The 24798-nt window shown below is 48.9% G+C and overlaps 1 protein-coding gene across 2 annotated transcripts in view; it reads left to right on the plus strand.

Annotated features, from left to right (window-relative positions):
* The first annotated feature begins 2685 nt into the window (after window positions 1–2685).
* Window positions 2686–24798, plus strand: part of BTLA (B and T lymphocyte associated) — a 52395-nt gene continuing 30282 nt past the window's right edge. The window contains exon 1 of one of the 2 annotated variants that reach the window (XM_073617312.1): window positions 2686–2948. Coding sequence is in view for 1 of the 2 variants with exons in the window: in XM_073617311.1 (XP_073473412.1) it covers window positions 4567–4630 (64 nt within the window). In the remaining variant the exon portion in view is untranslated. Of the gene's footprint in view, window positions 2949–4445; window positions 4631–24798 lie in introns of those variants that run through there. The other variant, XM_073617311.1, reaches the window with a different exon arrangement.

Below are 24798 nucleotides of genomic sequence, written 5' to 3' on the forward strand. Positions count from 1 at the left end.
AACATTCTTCCCACTGATCACCAATGGAAGGAACGTTCTTCCCAATATTTATTTAATCCATATTGAGCACTATATTTGATTGGCTGCTTCTGCTTGGCACACACGCACAATCACAATCACGCACATGATGATGAAGTCATCATCATGTGCGATTGTGCGTGTTTGCCAGGCCCAAGCAGAAGCAAACAGCCAATCAAATATAGTGCTCAATATGGATTCAATAAATATGCATAGCCATAGATATCATAAATGACTACAGGAGATAACCAGAGACTGCGAATGCGACAACAGGAGATAACCAGAGACTGCAAATGCGACAACAAGAGATAACCGGAGACTGCGAATGCAACTACAGGAAATAACCAGACTGCGAATGCGACTACAGGAGATAACTAGAGACTAGGGATGCGACTACAGGAGATAACCAGACTGCGAATGCAACTACAGAAAATAACCAGACTGCGAATGCGACTACAGGAAATAACCAGAGGCTGCAAATGCGACTACAGGAAATAACCAGAGGCTGCGAATGCGACTACAGGAAATAACCAGACCGGGGATGCGACTACAGGAAATAACCAGAGACTGCGAATGCGACTACAGGAAATAACCAGAGACTGGGGATGCAACTACAGGAAATAACCAGAGACTGCGAATGCAACTACAGGAAATAACCAGACTGCGAATGCGACTACAGGAAATAACCAGACTGCGAATGCGACTACAGGAGATAACCAGAGACTGGGGATGCGACTACAGGAGATGACCAGAGACTGGGGATGCGACTACAGGAGATAACCAGACTGCAAATGCGACTACAGGAAATAACCAGACTGCAAATGCGACTACAGGAGATAACCAGAGACTAGGGATGCGACTACAGGAGATAACCAGACTGGGGATGCGACTACAGGAGATAACCAGACTGGGGATGCGACTACAGGAGATAACCAGACTGCGAATGCAACTACAGAAAATAACCAGACTGCGAATGCAACTACAGAAAATAACCAGACTGCGAATGCGACTACAGGAAATAACCAGAGGCTGCGAATGCGACTACAGGAAATAACCAGACTGCGAATGCGACTACAGGAAATAACCAGAGACTGCGAATGCGACTACAGGAGATGACCAGACACTGGGGATGCGACTACAGGAAATAACCAGAGACTGCGAATGCGACTACAGGAGATGACCAGAGACTGCGAATGCAACTACAGGAAATAACCAGAGACTGCGAATGCAACTACAGGAAATAACCAGACTGCGAATGCGACTACAGGAGATAACCAGAGACTGGGGATGCGACTACAGGAGATGACCAGAGACTGCGAATGCAACTACAGGAAATAACCAGACTGCGAATGCGACTACAGGAGATAACCAGACTGGGGATGCGACTACAGGAAATAACCAGACTGCGAATGCGACTACAGGAGATAACCAGACTGCGAATGCGACTACAGGAAATAACCAGACTGCGAATGCGACTACAGGAAGTAACCAGACTGCGAATGCGACTACAAGAAATAACCAGAGACTGCGAATGCGACTACAGGAAATAACCAGACTGCGAATGCGAGTACAGGAAGTAACCAGACTGCGAATGCGACTACAGGAAATAACCAGAGACTGCGAATGCGACTACATTAAATAACCAGAGACTGCGAATGCAACTACAGGAAATAACCAGAGACTGCGAATGTGACTACAGGAGATAACCATAGACTGCGAATGCGACTACAGGAAATGACCAGACTGCGAATGCGACTACAGGAAATGACCAGACTGCGAATGCGACTACAGGAGATAACCAGAGACTGTGAATGCGACTACAGGAGATAACCAGAGACTGCGAATGCGACAACAGGAGATAACCAGACTGCGAATGCGACTACAGGAAGTAACCAGACTGCGAATGCGACTATAGGAGATAACCAGACTGAGGATGCGACTACAGGAGATGACCAAGTAGCCAGTTTTAAAATTCAAACTTTCAGCAATGCACAGCTATACAGGGGGATAAACAACAGAGACTGCGAATGCGACTACAAGAAATAACCAGAGACTGCGAATGCGACTACAGGAAATAACCAGACTGCGAATGCGACTACAGGAAATAACCAGACTGCGACTACAGGAAATAACCAGACTGCGAATGCGACTACAGGAAGTAACCAGACTGCGAATGCGACTACAAGAAATAACCAGAGACTGCGAATGCGACAACAGGAGATAACCAGACTGCGAATGCGACTACAGGAAGTAACCAGACTGAGAATGCGACTATAGGAGATAACCAGACTGAGGATGCGACTACAGGAGATGACCAAGTAGCCAGTTTTAAAATTCAAACTTTCAGCAATGCACAGCTATACAGGGGGATAAACAACATTTCCAGGGATGCTTTAGCAAAAAAAAAGGGGTCTACAGGCCGGGTATCTACGGTAGGCAGAAGGACCTACCTGACCAGTCGGGCTCACCTCCCGCTCTCAGAGGTCCGGGGGCGGGGCTTTCGTCGGTAGGGGGCGGGGCTTTCGTCGGTAGGGGGCGGGGCTTTCGTCGGTAGGGGCGGGGATTTTTGTGGTCCAGAGCGGAGCTCTCAAAAGTGCAGGAGAGACGCTCTATACAGACTCAGACTACATGAGGAGGGGCGGGGCAGGGCAGGGTCAGAGCGTCAGTGGAGCTCCCTGCCCCGCCCCTCCCTGCTGACAGAGCCTCTCTCATCCTAAGCCGAGGTCTGCTCTGGCAGCGGGCTGGCCGCGGCGACCGGGAGGACGGGGTTTTCGTGCGGTGCGGCGGGCGGCTTTTTTCCGCTGCTGATTGAGCAGCTCATGGGGCCCCTCCTGACGTCGGGCCCTCGGTCGGCGACCGAGTGACCGAATGGTCAGTCCGCCCCTGCGCAGCGTTCAACGTCTGGTAAACATGTGTAAGTTTGGTCAAAGGTAAGTAAAACCAAATTTTCTTCTGTTTTATGCAACCATGGTAAACTGAAATGAAACTGGCACAAAACTATTTCGTTTAGGTTGTAAACTCTTTCAAAAAAAAAAAAAACCTGCAAGACAAAGGCATAATGAGCTAGTATGCATCGCATACTAGTTCATTATGAAATACTTACCTTAGAACAAAGCTCTCTCAGTGGCGCCCGCACACCGCTGAGACGGCTGACATTTTCCCCGGAGTTTCTGCTGGGTTTGAGGGCTCCAGTGCTGTGATTGGTCAGATCTGCAATGACGTCACAGTTCACAGCACAGGGCTCGGAAGGCACTGCACCCATGGCCTTTCCTTCAGAGCACATTCGCCAGTGATGCCACTGGCTGCATGTAATGTAAATATCTCCTAAATGGTACATGTTTAGGAAATATTTACACTACCGATAGGTAAGCCTTATTATAGGCTTACCTATAGGTAAATGTCTGGGGAAGAATTTTACTTCCTCTTTACACGTGTATATCAGAGCAAGAAAAAAAAAACATTCAGTATATCCCTCCATATACTCCACGTTCTATCTCTTTAAAAATGCTGTACAGATAAATACCTGTTAACCGCTTGCCGACCAGCCACCGTCATTATACGGCGGCAGGTTGGCACAACCCCGCGAACAGTTGTAGCTGTACGTCTGCTCATTTAAGCGGGATAGCAGGCACGCGCACGCGCGCGCTGCACTGCGGGGGTGCCGATGCTCTTGGCTGACGGTCGCGATGACCGCTGGCCACGATTATTATTATAGCAAAAAGTAAAAGATAATGGGGGTTATTTACGAAAGGCAAATCCACCTTGCACTATAAGTGCACTGCAAGTGCACTTGAAAGTGCACTGAAAGTGCACTTGGAAGTGCAGTCACTGTAGGTCTGAGGGGGACATGCAAGGAAAATAAAAAACAGCATTTTAGCTTGCACTTGATTGGAAGATAAAATCAGCAGATCTTCCCATTAGATTCACAGCGACTGCACTTCCAAGTACACTTTCAGTTCACGTTCAAGTGCTCTTGCCTTTCGTAAATAACCCCCATTGCATTTTTTTTCCAAAATTGTCGCTATTCTTACCACCAAAAGGAAGCTCTATTTGCGGGAAAAAAGGCACGTCACTTTTGTTTGGGTACAGCGTCGCACGACCGCGCAATTGTCAGTTAAAGCAACGCAGTGGCGTATCGCAAAAAATGGCCTGGTCATTGAGCAGCCAAATCTTCCGGGGCTGAAGTGGTTAATACATTCATTCTTTTCCCTTAGGATTTTACATGCAACATTCCTGCACCTGGGCTTCTCCTTTATGATAAAACGCATACAAGGAAATCCATAAAGAGATGATAGGCAGATCTGGGAGCTCAAGGAGAAAGCTCTTTCTTTTCTAATAGAAAAATAATAGCTGAAGAAAAAGCCCCTAAATGTGGTCACTGAATACAAGAAACATTTTTTCTCACAAAAGCAGGAAGTAACAAGTCCTACTCAGATGATATTTTTGTGCTGTATTGTATTTAAGTGTCTTGACCACCAACAGTCACTAATCAAACCCCAGAGCCCCTAACCGGACCTCATCGGCCTTCTGCCAGGAGACCATTCCCTCATGACTTCTTATATTGGCATATGGAAGGCTTGTGTGGTTCTTTTTGTAATATCTGATCATGTCGGTAAGTTAAATTCTTTAGCTATGCTCTAACATATTTTAGATTTAATCAATCAACAGTTATTCTTAAGTGTTGTAAACCATAGAAGCTAAGTAGAATCCATCTTCTACGAGTCTGTTAGGAGACCATCTCTCACCTAACTTCTTATATCGGCATATGGAAGGCTTGTGTGGTCCTCTTGGTAATATCTGATCATGTTGTTGGTAAGTTGAATGCTTTACCAATGCTCTAACATCTTTTAGATTTAGTCAATCAATAGTTATTCTTAAATGCTGTAGACCACAGCCAATAATGAGAATCCATCTTCTACGTCGAGTTGCACCTCAGCAGAGTCACTCTTTGGGGATTGATTTACTAAAACTGGAGAGTGCAAAATCTGGTCCAGCTCTGCGTAGAAACCAATCAGCTTCCAGGTTTTCGCACTTGTTCACACTGAACACGGCTTTGAAATCGCGCAAGTTCATCTGAACTCGCACGATTTCAAAGCCGCATTTCAGTCCGACTTTGGGGGCCACTTGAAAGACATCAGTGCGGGTTCATGCACAAATATGTCTATTGAAATTGCCTCTGAAGTCACCAAAAGTAGTACAGAAACTACTTTTGAAAATCGGCTTCGGCGCCACACTGATTGGGATCCTGTTTCCGGCTATAGGTTCTGATTGGACATGCGATTTGACTTGACAAATCGCATGTCAAATTGCACCAATGTGAATGGGAGCTTCTTGTCAAAGTTTAATTGAACAAACTGACGTTAGAAGCTGATTGGCTACCATTATTGGAATCCAGAGTTTGCATTCTCCATTTTTAACCACTTCCGGACCGACGCACGTCGATATACGTCCTATCTTTGAAGAGGGATATCTTTGTTATGGCAGCAGCTAGCTGCCATAACCCCGGTATCGTCTTCTTCAGCGGGCGGTCTGGTTTCTGATAATAGTGGTCTCTGCAGAGGATTCGGCGCTCTCCAGTGCCCTCTGCCGCTTACCGGAGCCATCGGTAGTGGCAGAGGCGATTCGATCCTTCTCCTTCCTGGGTATGGAGACGAGTGAGAGGAAGATGGCCCCCACCTGTCTCAATACCATTGCAGGGCGGAAGTGACGTCAAAATGTCACTTCCACCCATAGTTCTTAAAGGGCCATTGTATTTTAGTGTAAATATGAGATCTGAGATCTTTTTGACCCCTGATCTCATATTTAAGAGGTCCTGTCATGCTTTTTTTCTATTACAAGGGATGTTTACATTCCTTGTAATAGGAATAAAAGTGACACAATATTTTTTTAAAAATAACAGTGTAAAAATATAAAACAAAAGGTAAAATAAATAAGAAAAAAATATAAATAAAATTTTAAATGCGCCCCGTCCTGCCGAGCTTGTGTTTAGAAGCGAACGCATATGTGAGTAGCACTCGTATATGAAAACGGTGTTCAAACCACACATGTGAGGTATCGCCGCGATCAGTAGAGCGAGAGCAATAATTCTAGCCCTAGACCTTCTCTGTGATTCAAAACATGCAACCTGTAGAATTTTTTAAACGTCGCCTATGGAGATTTTTAAGGGTAAAAATTTGTCGCCATTCCACGAGCGGGCGCAATTTTGACACGTGACGTGTTGGGTATCAATTTATTCAGCTTAACATTATCTTTCACAATATGAAAAAAATTTGGGCTAACTTTACTGCTGTCTTATTTTTTAATGCAAAAAAGTGTATTATTTCCAAAAAAAGTGCGCTTGTAAGACCGCTGTGCAAATACGGTGTGACAGAAAGTATTGCAACGACCGCCATTTTATTCTGTGGAGTGTTAGAAAAAAAAAGTATGATGTTCGGGGGTTCTAAGTAATTTTCTAGCAAAAAAAAATGTTTTAAACTTGTAAACAGCAAATCTCAGAAAGAGGCTCGGTCCTTAAGTGGTTAATAAGTCAACCCTCTGTTGTCTTGTATATTGTATTGTATAACGGGTCGGGACTACCTTGGAGATTTGAGTGTTTTTGGTTGTTGCTACTACAGCTACTCCTGTTGCGTTCTCCATAATTTATGATGTCTACAAAATCCAGCGGTGATGGTGGGAGACACACAGCAAGTGTGCAGTTCCATGAACTCAGCACAGATATCTCATTTACAAAGTCCCAGAGAGATAGAAGAAATTTTTAGGTGGCAAAACTATACACATTCCACCAAAAACTAAAAATGCCAGATTGGTATTTTATATTTCAATATTTTTATTGAGAAAGAAACAAAGTCTGGTATAAACAGATGCATTAATGTAACAATTACATTTTCGGATTGTCAGCATAGCAATACAAAAACATTTTGAAGTATAATTAGAACAGTTATTTGTCATCTGTCATCACATCAGAAAGCAAAAGGTTTAGCATATATCTGAGTACTAATGGTACTGAACAGTTACTTCCCAGTTATGATCAGGGATGCCACCATGTATGGTGCAGAGTGGAGAGCCGGGGTAGAGGTATGATATAGGGAAAAAAAGGGGGGGGTGATGGTTGGGAAGTCATGGAGAAATCCTGGCCGCGATCCCTGAGGTTATCCCAGGGCTCGCTTCTGTGTAAGGTCCCAAAAGCTATTAACTGAATCATATATGTAAATACCAGGGAGAAAAAACAAAAAACAAAAAAACATAAGTAATAGGGAAAAGGAAGGAGAGAGAGGAAGAAGAAGAGAAGAAGAAAAAATGGAAGAAGAAGGAGGAGAGGCTCAACACGGAGTACCCCCCGGAATTGAGATATAGCTAATCCATGCGTCCCATATCTTGTCAAATTTTTTGGAGTTATTGCAAAGTATATGAGTGAGCTTATCATTAATCATGATCCAAATTAGCTTATTTTTAACATGATCAAGAGGAATTACCAGCTGTTTCCAATGCCTAGCAATTGTAATTCTCGCTGCCAGCAATATATAAAAGTGATCAATTTTACTGATTTTCTGGGTACTTCATCAGGCAGTTTGTGAAAAAGAGCGGTTTCTGGAGATCTACGGATATTTACGCCCATTACCGAATTTATTAAATTGAATATCCTAATCCAGAACCTAGTTACGAGGGGGCATTGCCACCAAATATGGTACATTGTCCCCAGCTGGCCGCATCGTTGGAAACAATTTGGCGAGGTAGAAGGATGCATTTTAGCTACCCTAGTCGGGACCAGGTACCAACGTAGGAGTGTTTTATAATTGGCCTCTATAAGGGTAGTATTGATGGAAATTTTAGATAGTAGACATGTGCACAGACAAAAAATTCGTTCATTTTCGTTTTCGTTTCATTAGTTTATTATTTTTTTCGTTTTTCGGGTCATTCGTTATGATCGCGATTCGTAAATTCGTTCATTCGTAAATTCGTAAATGCGTTCATTCGTACATTCGTAAATTCGAACATTCGTTCATTCGTACATTCGTTCATTCGTACATTCGTTCATTCGTACATTCGTACATTTTTGCATTTGTACATTTGTAAATTCGTACATTCGTAAATTCGTAAAATCGTACATTTGTAAATTAGAAAATTCGGAAATTTGTAAATTCGAAGTTTGAAAATCCAAAAACCCGAAAATTCAAAAATTTGAAATAGTAACTAACTATTAAATTATAGGTATTGTAATTTCCTTTCAAATTTGACTGTCAGTGAACGTAACAAATACGAATTTATCCGAAGTTACGAATTATCCAAAACGAATGCTGCATCTAAATAGATGGAACGGAACAAATTAATAATAAATAATAATAATAAAACGTTGTTATTATTATTATTGTTATTTATTATTATTAATTCATTACGTTCCATTCCGTTTTTTCGGATCATTCATAACTTCGGATAAATTTGTATGTTTTACATTCACTAACAGCCAAATTTGAAAGGAAATTACAATACCTATCATTTAAAAGTTACTAGTAATTACTAATAGTTAAGTTATTATTAGTTAACTATTATTTCAGATTTCCGAATTTTCGAATTTACAAATTTACGAATTCACTAATTTACTAATGTACGAATGTACGAATGTACATTCGTAAATTGCGAATGTACGAATGTACGAATGCCCGAATTTACGAATGTCCAATTTTATCGAATTTACGAATATTCGGAAAAAATTCGTTAAACGGGTTTTCGTTAATTCGGATATTCCCGAATTAACGAATTTGTCGAAATTCGTTAAAAAACGAATTCGGAATGGAACGAATTGCACATGCCTATTAGATAGGTTATAAGCTATGTCCTGCCAATCAGTCAGATCAAAGGTAAGATTCAGGTCCCTTTCCCACTGGTCCATATATGCAAGTTTTGAATCTGGCTCAGTGATAGAAGCATATACTATTGATACTTGTCCCCTCTGAAAGCCCCTGGCTTGGCATGATAGTTCAAATGTTGTGAGCGTAAGGGGTCAGGCAGGTGCAGGCAGGGCAGATGAAAAACAGAATGCGAGGTCAGATAGACATAGATGGCAGGCAAGGAATCGTCAGGGTACATGAAGGAGGTGGCAAAACGAGATTAGGCAGATAAGCAGAAGGCAGAGCAAAGTCCAGAGGCAAGCCAAGGTCAAGGTCAAGCGAAGTCAGGAACAAGCCACATCAAACATAGAAGTCAGAAGAATCAGATACAGGAACATGGGTACAGCTGCAGATCAGACAGCAATGGACTAGTGCAGCTGCTGCACTTATATAGGCCACTTGGTGGCAATGGCTAATGCGCGCACGCATGTGCATAAGTGTGGGCGTTCACATGCGCATATGTGTTCACATAAGCACAGTAAAATGGGCACCAACAGGCCCGCGCCTGTGCATATGCATGCGCCTCAGAGCTTGAGCTGCGCTATGGCCAGCACGTTCCTGACAGTGAGAGCATATCTGGTGTTGAGCACAAAGGTGATGGAAAGTGGATTTGAGCACTACAATGAAATTGGATGCACTAAAAATAGTGTGAAATAATAAAGTTTTAGAAGGAACAAATTTTGGGGTGTTGGAGGTTATTAATAGGTATGAGGTTGCATTGCACTATTTATAGATGCACACATTTTAAAAGTGACACTTTTGCATTGATGTATAAGAAGTAGCACTGCACTGTTTTTTTTATTTTAACCACTTGCTGCCCTCTCACAGCACATTTACTGTGAGCAGGCGGCAGCTGCAAGCTCGGCAATGTACTTTGGTCTGCCTCACCTGACTGCACGTCCCTGCTGATCACCGCAAGTATAGCGCCGATAGCCACGTAAATCCCAGTATAGAAGTAAACCATAGCTTGTAGACACTATAACTTTAACACAAACCAATCAATATAAACTTTTTGAGATTTTTTTTTTTCAACCAAAGACATGTAGCATAATACAGTATTTTTGACAAAAGTGAGCACACCCCTCAGTCACATTTTTGTAAATATTTTATTATATCTTTTCATGTGACAACACTGAATAAATGACACTTTGCTGCAATGTAAAGTAGTGAGTGTACAGCTTGTATAACAGTGTAAATTTACTGTCCCCTCAAAATAACTCAACACACAGCCATTAATGTCTAAACCGCTGGCAACAAAAGTGAGTACACCCCTAAGTGAAAATGTCCAGATTGAGCCCAATTAGCCATTTTCCCTTCCCGGTGTCATGTGACTCGTTACAAGGTCTCAGGTGTGAATGGGGAGCAGGTGTGTTAAATTTTGTGTTATCGCTCTCACTCTCTCATACTGGTCACTTGAAGTTCAACATGGCACCTCATGGCAAGTAACTCTCTGAGGATCTGAAAAAAAGAACTGTTGCTCTACATAAAGATGGCCTAGGCTATAAGAAGATTGGCAAGACCTGAAACTGAGCTTCAGCATGGTGGACAAGACCATACAGCGGTTTAACAGGACAGGTTCCACTCAGAACAGGCCTCACTCTGGTCGACCAAAGAAGTTGAGTGCACGTGCTCAGCTTCATATCCAGAGGTTGTCTTTGGGAAATAGACGTATGAGTGCTGCCAGCATTGCTGCAGAGGTTGTAGGGGTGGGGGGTCAGCCTGTCAGTGCTCAGACCATACGCCGCACACTGCATAAAATTGGTCTGCATGGCTGTCCTCCCAGAAGGAAGCCTCTTCTAAAGATGATGCACAAGAAAGCACGCAGTTTGCTGAAGACAAGCAGACTAAGGACATGGATTACTGAAACCATGTCCTGTGGTCTGATGAGACCAAGATAAACCTTTTTGGTTCAGATGGTGTCAAGCGCGTGTGGTGGCAACCAGGTGAGGAGTACAAAGACAAGTGTGTCTTGCCTATAGTCAGGGCTGGACTGGGACAAAAATGTGGCCCTGGACTTCATCCAGACCGGCCCAGGGCACAACACATCAGGGCACGGTACATCAGGCCACATCAGGGTACAGAGCCCAGCACATCAGGGCACAAGGCACATGAGGGCACAAGGCACATGAGGGCACAGCACATCAGGGTACAGCACATCAGGGTACAGGGCACAGCACATCAGGGTACAGAGCCCAGTACATCAGCGTACAGTGCACAACATATCAGGGTACAGTGCCCAGTACATCAGCGTACAGGGCACAACATATCAGGGTACAGTGCCCAGCACATCAGCGTACAGGGCACAACATATCAGGGTACAGTGCCCAGTACATCAGCGTACAGGGCACAACATATCAGGGTACAGTGCACAGCACATCAGGGTACAGAGCCCAGCACATCAGCTAATAGGGCACAACACATCAGGGCACAGTACATCAGGGTATAGCACATCAGGACACAGCACATCAGGGCACAGAACATCAGAGCACACGACATTGAGGCACAGCACACCGGGGCACAGGACATCAGGGCACAGGACATCAGGGCAAAGCACATCGGGGCACAAGGCACATCAGGGCATAGGACATCGGGACACAGCACATCAGGGCACATAGCACATCAGGGCGCATCAGGGCACATAGCACATCAGGGCACGTGGCACATCAGGGCACGGGGAACATAGCACATCAGGGCACATGGCACATCAGGGCACGGGGCACATCAGGGCACGGGGCACATCAGGGCACATGGCACATCAGGGCATGGGGCACATCAGGCCACATGGCACATCAGGGCACATTATGGCACATCGGGGCACATCAGGGCACATTATGGCACATCGGGGGACATGATGGGGCACATGGCACATTATGGTGCACATCGCACATCAGGGCATGGGGCACATCAGGCCACATGGTACAGCAGGGCACATAGCACATCAGGGCACATGATGGGGCACATTATGGGGCACATGGCACATCAAGCCACATGGCACATTAGGGCACGGGGCACATGGCACATCAGGGCACATGATGGGGCACATCAGGGCACATGATGGGGCACATCAGGCTACATGGCACATTAGGGCACGTGGCACATCGGGGCACATCAGGGCATGGGGCACATCAGGGCTCGGGGCACATGATGGGGCACATAGCACATCAGGGCACATGATGGGGCACATAGCACATCGGGGCACATAGCACATCGGGGCACATGATGGGGCACATAGCACATCGGGGCACATGATGGGGCACATGATGGGGCACATAGCACATCAGGGCACATGATGGGGAACATAGCACATTGGGGCACATGATGGGGCACATGATGGGGTGATGGGGCACATAGCACATCGGGGCACATGATGGGGCACATAGCGGGGCACATGATGGGGCACATAGCGGGGCACATAGCACATCATCAGGGCACATTGTGGGGTCTTACTAGCCAGCATGCAGAGTAGCGCAGGGAGCTTCTGTAGTAATAAGTTCTCTCTCGTGTCATCACGCTGTTCTCCGGCGGCCCCGCCCCCTCCTCTCTTCTTGTCTATACCAGATGATCCTACAAGCCAATTGGTATAGACGAGAAGAGAGGAGGGGGCGGGGCCGCCGGAGAACAGCGTGATGACACGAGAGAGAACTTATTACTACAGAAGCTCCCTGCGCTACTCTGCATGCTGGCTAATCTCGATCTACCCGTCAGGCGCCAGCTGTTGGCGGTTGACGGGTAGATCGCCGCGCACCGCAAATGCGCCTGAAAGTGAAAGTGGCCCAGACTGAGCCATCGGCCCACCGGGAATCTCCCGGTAGTCCCGATGGCCAGTCCATCCCTGCCTATAGTCAAGCATGGTGGTGGGAGTGCCATGGTCTGGGGCTGCATGAGTGCTGCTGGCACTGGGGAGCTACATTTTATTGAGAGAACCATGAATGCCAACATGTACTGTGACATACTGAAGCAGAGCATGATCCTCTCCCTTCGGAGACTGGGCCGCAGGGCAGTATTCCAACATGATAACGACCCCAAACACACCTCCAAGACGACCACTGCCTTGCTAAAGAAGCTGAGGGTAAAGGTGATGGACTGGCCAAGCATGTCTCCAGACCTAAACCCTATTGAGCATCTGTGGGGCATCCTCAAATGGAAGGTGGAGGAGCGCAAGGTTTCTAACATCCACCAGCTCTGTGATGTCATCATGGAGGAGTGGAAGAGGACTCCAGTGGCAACCTGTGAAGATCTGGTGAACTCCATGCCCAGGAGGGTTAAAGCAGTGCTGGAAAATAATGGTGGCCACACAAAATATTGAAACTTTGGACCCAATTTGGACATTTTCAATTAGAGGTGTACTCACTTTTGTTGCCAACGGTTTAGACATTAATGGCTGTGTGTTGAGTTATTTTGAGGGGACAGCAAATTTACACTGTTATACAAGCTGTACACTCACTACTTTACATTGTAGCAAAGTGTCATTTATTCAGTGTTGTCACATGAAAAGATAATAAAATATTTACAAAAATGTGAGAGGTGTACTCACTTTTGTGAGATACTGTACATGTTGGCCTACATATATGAAGAAATTAGATATTTTTTATTGGATATGATTTATAACAGAAAGTAAAAAATACTTTTTTGTTTTTCAGAAGTATTTAGTAAGAGGCGTGGTGAGTTTTTTGAAGTTGTAATTTTTTCCTACACTTCTTTGCAAAATTATTAAATTTTTTCACAAAATTGTCATATTAACAGATTATTTCTTTCATATGGTATATGTATAATTGCAACTACACCCTAAAATCCATTCTGCTCCTCCTTCTGAGTATTGCGACACCACAGGTGTGAGACTTTTTCACAGCCTGGCCACATAGAGAGACCCAACATGCAGGGAGCACCATCGGGTGTTCTAACTTCTTGTCTACCTATTACACTTATGAAGGATAATGGAAAGTCCCACAAAATGACCCCATTTTGGTAAGCAAACGTATATATTCTATGAGGCATAATGAGTCTTTTGAACATGTCATTTTTTTCCACAAATTTGTGGAAAATGTGGAAAGAAACTGAAAGCACATTTTTTTACACAATGTTGTCCATTTATAAGATAATTCCAACACATAGCATGTACATAGCAAAAATTACAACCCAAATTAAATTCTGCTACTCATCCTGAGTACGGCGATACCACATGTGTGAGACTTTTTCACAGCCTGGCCACATACAAAGCCCAACATGCAGGGAGCACCGTCAGGCTCTCTAGGAACATAAATTACACATCTAATTTCCTGACTACCTATTACACTTTTGAAGGCCCTGGAGCACCAGGACAATGGAAACACCCACAAAATGACTCAATTTTGGAAAGCAAACACCCCAACGTATAATTTATGAGGCATCAGGAGACTTTTGAACATGTCATTTTTTTCCAGAAGTTTTTGGAAAATGTGGAAAGAAAATGAAAATGCATTTTTTACACCTTTTTTTAACGGTACTGATGGGTGCTGATGAGCAGAGGCGGCTCTAGGCTTTGTGAGGCCTTAGGCAAAACTTAGACATAAGGGCCCCACTCACACCCATAAGGAGAAAAATAATTCAAGCAATAAAAATGGCTGCAGAAAGATGCACAGATCTAGCACACAGTTCATCAGCACCACTTTCAGGGCACCCTCCTCACCCATCAGACATATGCAGCCAATAAAGCATCTGGGACCCAGCAAGGTGACAACCCCTCTAGAAATTTTCCCTGTGCCTTGGGAGTATGAGGAGGGGTGTCACTGAGTCATTCTACATCCACAGGGGAAGGAGAGTAGTGGGAGGATCCCAGCACAGCGCAGGGAGCGAGAGGGTTTGTAGAGAGAGAGAAAAGGGGGGGGGGGGGGGAGAGGGGGAGAGAGAGGGAGGGGAGAGAGAGGGAGAGAGAGGGGGAGAGAAAGAGGAGGGAGAGAGATGGAGGGAGAGGGGGAGAGAGAGGGGAGAGAAAGAGGAGGGGTGAGGGAGAGAGGGATCCCTAGCTCTGTCCCTGTCTGCAGCCCCTCTTATGCCCCATGTCCCAGTCTGCAGTCCCTGTCTGTGGGAAGGTGTATGTGTGATGCTCAGTATGGTACCTTCCAGGCCAACACCAGCAGCAGGCAGGGTCTGTTATGGTTCTGGATGGGGACAGTATTTTTCTCCTCCCAGAGGATATATTTGGTGTGAGATGGAGTGGTCCCTGGCCACCTGCACCTTCTGCCTGCCCTCATTTTCCGGCCCCAGTCAGCCTGTCCTGGGAGGTCTTCAGCGCTCTTCTCCCTCCAAGGCTATCGGTGCTTGTTGCCCTTGCTGTTCATCTTCCTTGCCAGGCCCGCACTGGGACAAAAAAATAGGCCCAGCATTTTAGACTGAGCAGCCCATGATACCGGTCCCTTCCCTGCTCTCCATCCTGACAGATCCCCTGCAGCAGCCGACGGGAGAAAGGAGGGGGGAACCTAGCAGAGCTGCAGGGAGTGAGGGGAGCCAGGAAAGAACACAGGGGTGGTGGAGAGAACTGGGGGAATCGAGAGAATTGGGGGGAGTGGAGAGCACTGGGCGGGAGCTAGAGAGCAGGGGGGAGAGGAGAGCACTGGCGGGGTTGGAGAGCACATGGGTGGAGCAAAGAGCAGGGAGGAGTGGAGAGCACTGGGGGAGTGGAGAGCACAGGGGTGGGGAGCGGAGAGCACTGGGAGGAGTTTGAGAGCACTGGGGGGCCAAAAAGAACATGGGTGGAGATTACGGGGCGGAGAGCACTAGGGGCAGATAGCACTGGGGGGCAAAGAGCACTGGGGGGAGCTTGAGAGCACTAGGGGGGGGGCGGAGAGCACAGGGGTGGGGGCTGGAGAGCGATGGGGGAGCTTGAGAGCATCAGGAGGCAGAAAGAACAGGGGTGGAGAGCACAGGGGCTGGAGAACTCTGTGGGGGGCGAAGAGCACTGGGGTGGGGGCTGGAGAGCACAGGGATGGAGGCTGGGGAGTGATGGGGAAAGCTGGAGAGCACTGGAAGGCCAGAAAGAACAGGAGTGGAGAGCACGGAGGGGCTGGAGAGCACTGGGGGGACAAAGAGCAGGGAGAAGCAGAGAGCACTGGGGGGGGGGCATAGAGCATGGGGGGTGGAGAGCACAGGGGTGGAGGCTGGAGAACACAGAGGTGGAGGCTAGGGAGTGATGGGGAGAGCACTGGGAGGCCAGAAAGAACAGGGGTGTAAAGCATGGAGGGGCTGGAGAGCAGGGGGGGGGCTGGAGAGCACTGGGGGAGTGGAGAGCACTGGGGGGCGGGGAGCACAGGGGTGGGGGCTTGAGAGCGATGGGGGGAGCTTGAGAGCACCGGGGGGGCCAGAAAGAACAGGGGGAGAGCACAGGGGCTGGAGAGCACTGTGGGGGGACCGAGAGCACTGGGGGGAGTGGAGAGCACTGGGGTGGGGGCTGGAGAGCACAGAGGTGGAGGCTGGGGAGTGATGGGGAGAGCTAGAGAGCACTGAGAGGCCAGAAAGAACAGGGGTGGAGAGCACAGAGGGGCTGGAGAGAACTGGGGGGGACAAAGAGCAGGGAGGAGCAGAGAGCACTGGGGGGGGCAGAGAGCACTGGGGGGGCAGAGAGCACTGGGGGGGCAGAGAGCAAGGGGGTGGAGGCTGGAGAACACAGGGGTGGAGGCTGGGGAGTGATGGGGAGGGCACTGGGAGGCCAGAAAGAACAGAGGTGGAGAGCACAGAGGGGCTGGAGAGCACTCTGGGGGAGCTGGAGAGCACTGGGGGAGTGGAGAGCACTGGGGGGTGGAGAGCATAGGGGTGGGGGCTGGAGAGTGATGGGGGAGCTTGAGAGCACCGGGGGGCCAGAAAGAGCAGGGGTGGAGAGCACTGTAGGGGGCAGAGAGCACTGGGGGTTGTGGAGAGCACTGGGGTGGGGGCTGGAGAGCACAGGGGTGGAGGCTGGGAGTGATGGGGAGAGCTGGAGAGCACTGGGATGCCAGAAATAACAGGGGTGGAGAGCACAGAGGGGCTGGAGAGCACTGGGGGAACAAAGAGCAGGGGGGAGCAGAGAGCACTGGGGGGGGCAGAGACCACGGGGGGGTGGAGAGCACAGGGGTGGAGGCTAGAGAACACAGGGGTGGAGGCTGGGGAGTGATGGGGAAAGCACTGGGAGGCCAGAAAGAACAGGGGTGGAGAGCACGGAGGGGCTGGAGAGCCCTGGGGGGACAAAGAGCAGGGGGAAGCAGAGAGCACTGGGGAGGGCAGAGAGCACTGGGGGGGGTGGGGAGCACAGGGGTGGAGGCTGGAGAACACAGGAGTGGAGGCCGGGTAGTGATGGGGAGAACACTGGGGGGGCCATAAAGAACAGGGATGGAGAGCACGGGGTTTGAAAAGCACTGGGAGGACAAAATAGCAGGGGGGGCAGAGTGCACTGGGGGGACAGAGAGCACTGGGGGGCTGGAGAGTGATGGGAAGAGCTGGAGAGCACTGGGGGGGGCAGAAAGAACAGGGGTTGAGAGCATGGGGGGCTGGAGAGCACTGTGGGGGGCGAAGAGTACTGGAGGAGGAGTGGAGAGCACTGGGGGGTGGAGAGCACAGGGGGGGCTGGAGAGTGATGGAGAGAGCTGGAGAGCAGGGGGCAGAAAGAACAGGGGTGGAGAGCACAGGGGGGAGTAGGGAGCACTGGGGGGACTGGAGAGCACTGTGGAGGGGAGAGCATGGGGGCGGAGAGCACTGGGGGAGGAGCCAGGATGCACAAGGAGGGGCTGGAGAGCACAGGGGGGTTAGCAAAAGAAGTTGGATAGAAGAGAAAGCAGGGCGGCTGCATATAGCGGAATTGAGCTTTCCATATTCCTCCATGCAGCCTCTGAATGCTTGATTCTCTTCCTCTTCCTCCTGCAAGCATTCAGCGGCTGCATGGAGGAATATGGAAAGCTCAATGGCTGAAGGAGCAGCCCCAGCTGCCTTAGGAACCCGGATGGACATGCTGCCCACACGTCTTGCAGAGGTGGCACCTGGAGCCGGGTGTCATCATCCGGACACTGCCACCACCTAGAGTCCTTTGCTGTCCAGTACCTGCTGCCACCGGACCGGACGCTCCATGACGAGGCTGCTATTGGCTTGTAAACGATTGATCACAGGCAAATTAGAGGTCCGCATGGCCCATGTGGTTGCGAGGCCTTAGGCGACCGCCTAATTTGCCTAATTAGAGAGCCGCCTCTGCTGATGAGGATCCACTTATAGGGTGGCACTGATGAACACTCACTGATGGGCACTGATGAGCAGGAATAGGGCACTGTAGTGACACTGATGTGCATTGTAGTGGAACTGATGAGCATTAATAGGGCACTGTAGTGGCACTGATAGTCACTTTAGTGGCACTGATGAGCACTCACTGATGTGCACTGTAGGGCACTGATAGCACTGTACTGTAGGTCACTGATGAGCGCTGATAAGCACTCACTGATGTGCATTGTAGGGCACTGATGATGAACACTGTTGGCACTGATGTGGCACTGATGAACACTGTTGGCACTGTAGGGCACTGATGTGGATCCAATGAGCACTGTTGGCACTGATGTGGCAATGATGAGCACAGTTGGCACTTTAGGGGCACTGATGTGGCACTGATGAGTACTGTTGGCACTCAGGGTCCTGCCAGCTGGCGCTGCTGTGGTGTTTCTCTCTCCTCTCCTCACAACAATATGTCGGCCTGCCAGAACTAGCCGGCCGCGCTGTATTTGTCATTCAGCTATAGCACGGTCGGTAAGTGGTTAAAGTTATATTAAAGTCTTGTCTTTTTTTAATAAACATGTTATACTTACCTACTCTGTGCAGTTGTTTTGCTCAAAGCAGCCCCGATCCGCCACTTCTCGGGTCCCTCGGCGGCACTTCTGGCCCTTCCCTGCTGAGTGCCCCCACAGCAAGCAACTTGTTATGGGCGCACCCGAGCAGAGCCGCTGCTCTGTGTGTCCATGCAGAGACAGCGTTGTGGCTCAGCCCTGCCCCCTTCCTCTCCTCATTGGCTCACTAACTTTGATTGACAGCAGCGGGAGCCAATGGCGCCCCACTGCTGTCTCAGCCAATGAGGAGGTAGAGTCCCGGACAGCCCAGTCTCTTGTGGAACATCGCTGGATCGAGAGGGGGCCCAGGTAAGTATTAGGGGGGCTGAGGGGGCTGCTGCATACAGAAGGTTTTTATATCTTTGTAGCAAATTCCTGGGTCCCCAGACCTCCAGAGTTAGGGATAGCTGACACCTTTCTGTATAGAGTGGGTTGCAAGGCATTGCGGGTGTAGTGTAAGATAGATTCATGGGCGCCAGACACTTCTTGGATGCAAAGAGATTTATTTTCTCTTGAACAAAACTGAGGGAGAGAGGGTTTAGGGCCAGGACACCCTTAAGTGGTTACAATGTTAATTGGCAGACTCCAAGACTACTGGTAGACAGCCATGCAGGGAAAGGCATCCAGCGGTAGTCTTTTAACAGTTTCTAACACAAGTTGTAACAAACTTCTTTACTTCCTCTACAATGACCTCTTGTAGATCTTCACTCAACCTGAGCTCCCAGTCTCTCTCACTAGACTTGCTGATCCACTGTCACTGGACCCCTGAGCTCTTCCGATCTTCACACTGTTTTATCTTCCACAAGTGTCACCCCCGCTTCCCTGCTGGGTCCCTAGCTTGGCACTCACAGATACTCCTCAAGCGTCACCCCATTGGCCTGCTTGGTCCCTGGCTTGGCATACAAAGCTGCTCTGCAAGCATCACCTACGCTGGCTGGGTCCCTGGCTTGGCACCTGCTGCAGTTTCCCGACTCTTCACCGTCCTTGGTTTGTGAGAACACTGCTCCAGTACTTGCTTCAGCTACTCACTGTGGTCCCTGGTAATAAGGTGGTTAGTCCCTTATTGGCGACAGCTTCCCTTCTACCTCCGACCATGACAGGTTCTCCGGCCGGCAGAACTGTCACTTCTTGTTGGACTGCAAGCCGCAATCCCAACCTTATGTTGCTCTCTTGCTTCTGGATAGGCCTTCAGACAGCCTAGCAGCCAGATGTCCCCGGGATCAGGCCCAAACTCCGACCTAGCAGCCCAGGGCAACACAACACACGTCCACCCAGACAGCCGTCCAGGTGGCACAGAACATAGATCACCTGACTCCACCCAAATATATAGGTTCTTCCAGCAGGCCAAGGGATTTAAGAAAACCCCTGCCCATTGGCTGAGATACCCCATATACTCTTAATATGTCATTGCTTTGCCCTTGTCTTATCGAATGTCGCCAGGTACCCAGCCACCTAGCAGTAGAAGAGAGAAGTACAGCAATTCTGGACTTAGGGTGAAATCAATTGATCCCTAACAATTAGCCAAGGCAACTACATCTGGCAGGTAGATTTAGGAGCAATCCTGCCTAGACATCAGGGTGCTACATCTTAATGCATAGAATTAATTAACCACTTACAGACCGGAAGATTTCCCCCCTTAATGACCAGGACCAGGCATTACGTCACTTTAACTGACAATTGCGCGGTCGTGCGATGCTGTACCCAAACAAAATTAAATTCCATTTTTTCCCACAAATAGAGCTTGGTAGTATTTGATCATCTCTGCGGTTTTTATTTTTTGCTCTATAGACAAAAAAATTGCGACAATTTAAAAAAAAAAAAAACAATATTTTTTACCTTTTGCTATAATAAATACCCCCAAAAAAAAGTAAAAAAAGAAATTTCTTCATCAGTTTAGGCCGATATATATTCCTTTACATATTTTAGGTAAAAAAAATCACAATAAGCATATATTGATTGGTTTGCGCAAAAGTTATAGCGTCTTCAAAATAGGGGATATATTTGTGGCATTTTTATATATTTATTTATTTTTTTACTAGTAATGGCGGCGATCTTCTATTTTTTAACAGGACTGCGACATTGCGGTGGACAGATCGGATGCTTTTGACACTATTTTGGGACCATTGACATTTATACAGCGATCAGTGCTATAAAAATGCACTGATTACTGTGTAAATGTCACTGGTAGGGAAGGGGTTAACACTAGGGGGCGCTCAAGGCGTTAAATGTGTTCCCTGGGACTGGGAGGTGTTTCTAACTGTGGGGGGATGGGACTGACTGGCGGAGGAGAGAGATTACTAGGAACAGCAGATCTGTCTCTCCTCTCCTGTCAGAACGGGGATCTGTGTGTTTACATACACACATCCCCGCTCTGCCCAGGAGCATCGGGTTCCCCGCCGTGCAGTGGGCGCACGTGCTTGCTATCGCTCTTAAAGGTGCTGACGTAAACCTATGGCGATTTGCGGGATCGTGCCGGCCTGCCGCAGTAAAATGAGGCCGGCTGGTCGGCAAGTGGTTAAGATAAAAAACCTTCAGAGTTTACAACCCCTTTAAGTCTAAAACTGTTGGTGTAAATCAGAGACTATTAAAAACGATGTTAGGCTAAGTAGGCCAAAAGGAACTCTTGTGTGAATGAGGATAACCAAAAATAGCAGCATTACCTTTATATAAATGTATCTCATAACAGTAAAAGCTGAGAACCTCTAGTAAGATACTTGATATATTTGTGATAAAGACCACAAGCCACAACCTTCCTGTGAACAACTGCATGTGAGAATAGCTGCTCCTTCTGCAAACCTGTGAGCAGTGATAGATCATGTGCTAAACACCTTGCAAATTACAAGCAAAGAACCCTCGAGGGATAACTATAACACACTGGCTAACAATAGGCCATTTCTTGTGCTACTGTAATATGGAGGGTCTTTACTGGTCTCCACTGTTGGCAAACGTGTCAAGTTTGTCAGTTTGTCAAGAGGTCCTCCACACTGATCCCCAATCCCCAAGAGTACCGAAGTCATCATCCAGAGTTTGACAAAGTCTGCTAGGTCCAGGCCAGGAGAGGGCAACACTCTTTCCTTGTCTCCCAATTGCTCTCTTACATTGTCACCCTGTAGGCAGGTGAAGTCTATTTTCTCCACTGTAGGTGCATAGTTGCCAACATTGTAAAAAAATTTATAGGGAAACTTTTTTGGCTGTAGGCGGAGTCTTATTACAATTAGGGGGTGGGACATGCATTTGTAGGCGTGACATAACAAAAAAAAGAAAAATCAGGTGCCCCCAGCAGAGTCTGTGCTTACATCAGGTGCCCCCAGCAGAGTCCGTCCTTACATCAGGCAATCCCAGCGCAGTCCCTCCTTACACCAGGCAATCCCAGCGGAGTCTCTCCTTACACCAGGCATTCTCAGCAGAGTCCCTCCTTACACCAGGTAATCCCAGCGCAGTCCCTCCTTACACCAGGCAATCCCAGCAGAGTCCCTCCTTACACCAGGCAATCCCAGCGCAGTCCCTCCTTACACCAGGCAATCCCAGCGCAGTCCCTTCTTACACCAGGCATTCCCAGCGGAGTTCCTCCTTACACCAGGCAATCCCAGTGGAGTCCCTCCTTACACCAGGCAATCCCAGCGCAGTCCCTCCTTACACCAGGCAATCCCAGCGCAGTCCCTTCTTACACCAGGCATTCCCAGCGGAGTTCCTCCTTACACCAGGCAATCCCAGCGCAGTCCCTCCTTACACCAGGCAATCCCAGCAGAGTCCCTCCTTACACCAGGCAATCCCAGCGCAGTCCCTCCTTACACCAGGCAATCCCAGCGCAGTCCCTTCTTACACCAGGCATTCCCAGCGGAGTTCCTCCTTACACCAGGGATTCCCAGCGGAGTCCCTCCCTACACTAGGAATTCCCAGCGGAGTTCTTCCTTACACCAGGAAATCCCAGTGGAGTCCCTCCTTACACCAGGCATTCCCAGCGGAGTCTCTCCTTACACCAGGCATTCCCAGCGGAGTCCCTCCTTACACCAGGCAATCCCAGCGCAGTCCGTCCTTACACCAGGCAATCCCAGCGCAGTCCCTCCTTACACCAGGCAATTCCAGCACAGTCCCTCCTTACACCAGGCAATCCCAGCGGAGTCCCTCCTTACACCAGGCATTCCTAGCGGAGTCCCTCCTTACACCAGGCATTCCCAGCGGAGTCCCTCCTTACACCAGGCAATCCCAGCGCAGTCCCTCCTTACACCAGGCATTCCCAGCGGAGTTCCTCCTTACACCAGGCAATCTCAGTGGAGTCCCTCCTTACACCAGGCATTCCCAGCGGAGTCCCTCCTTACACCAGGAATTCCCAGCGGAGTTCTTCTTTACACCAGGAAATCCCAGTGGAGTCCCTCCTTACACCAGGCATTCCCAGCGGAGTCCCTCCTTACACCAGGCAATCCCAGCGCAGTCCCTTCTTACACCAGGCATTCCCAGCGGAGTTCCTCCTTACACCAGGCATTCCCAGCGGAGTCCCTCCCTACACTAGGAATTCCCAGCGGAGTTCTTCCTTACACCAGGAAATCCCAGTGGAGTCCCTCCTTACACCAGGCATTCCCAGCGGAGTCTCTCCTTACACCAGGCATTCCCAGCGGAGTCCCTCCTTACACCAGGCAATCCCAGCGCAGTCCGTCCTTACACCAGGCAATCCCAGCGCAGTCCCTCCTTACACCAGGCAATTCCAGCACAGTCCCTCCTTACACCAGGCAATCCCAGCGGAGTCCCTCCTTACACCAGGCATTCCTAGCGGAGTCCCTCCTTACACCAGGCATTCCCAGCGGAGTCCCTCCTTACACCAGGCAATCCTAGCGCAGTCCCTCCTTACACCAGGCAATCCCAGCGCAGTCCCTCCTTACACCAGGCATTCCCAGCGGAGTTCCTCCTTACACCAGGCAATCTCAGTGGAGTCCCTCCTTACACCAGGCATTCCCAGCGGAGTCCCTCCTTACACCAGGAATTCCCAGCGGAGTTCTTCTTTACACCAGGAAATCCCAGTGGAGTCCCTCCTTACACCAGGCATTCCCAGCGGAGTCCCTCCTTACACCAGGCAATCCCAGAGCAGTCCCTCCTTACACCAGGCAATCCCAGCGGAGTCCCTCCTTACACCAGCCAATCCCAGCGCAGTCCCTCCTTACACCAGGCAATCCCAGCGCAGTCCCTCCTTACACCAGGCAATCCCAGCGGAGTCCCTCCTTACACCAGCCAATCCCAGCGCAGTCCCTCCTTACACCAGGCATTCCCAGTGGAGTTCCTCCTTACACCAGACAATCCCAGTGGAGTCCCTCCTTACACCAGGCATTCCCAGCGGAGTCCCTCCTTACACCAGGCATTCCCAGCGGAGTTCCTCCTTACACCAGACAATCCCAGTGGAGTCCCTCCTTACACCAGGCATTCCCAGCGGAGTCCCTCCTTACACCAGGAATTCCCAGCGGAGTCCCTCCATACATCAGGTGTCCCCCAGTGGAGACTCCCTCTCATCAGGTGTCCCCCAGTGAAGCCCCTCTCTCATCAGGTGTCCCCCAGTGAAGCCCCCCTCTCATTAGGTGTCCCCCAGCAGCGGAGACTCTCTCCGCCGCCATTACAGAAAAACAGATTGCACAGGCATTCAGAGGAACAAAATAGGCGCGGTGGCTGCCAATAGAAATTGAGCTGTGGCGCCGCCCACCCCCGCCCTTTCCCACATCAGGTGGTCACAGACAGACCGGCAGCGGAGCGGGAGGTGGGCGGTGCCGCAGCTCAATTTCTATTGGCAGCCATCCGGCCTCTTGTCCTAGTCTTCTAGTCTTGAAATTGGCGGCTCTCCGCCGGCCGCGGACCTATAGCGTTGGTGGTGGTGAAAATTTGGGAATACAAGAATTTCCCGGGACATTTCCCGGGATTCGCAAAAGGAAAAGGGTCTAAATCCCGGGAATGTCCCGGGAAATTTGGGACAGTTGGTAAGTATGCAGGTGGTGCTGTCCGCAGTAGCACTGCACTTGGAGAGAAAATCAGGAGGAACACCTGGTTCTGCTTTGGTTTCCTGGGTCTCTGTGGAAGTGATCTGATTGGATGCTCCCACCCCGTGT

Source organism: Aquarana catesbeiana, linkage group LG02 (genome assembly GCF_042186555.1).
Source record: "Aquarana catesbeiana isolate 2022-GZ linkage group LG02, ASM4218655v1, whole genome shotgun sequence".
Taxonomy (NCBI): domain Eukaryota; kingdom Metazoa; phylum Chordata; class Amphibia; order Anura; family Ranidae; genus Aquarana; species Aquarana catesbeiana.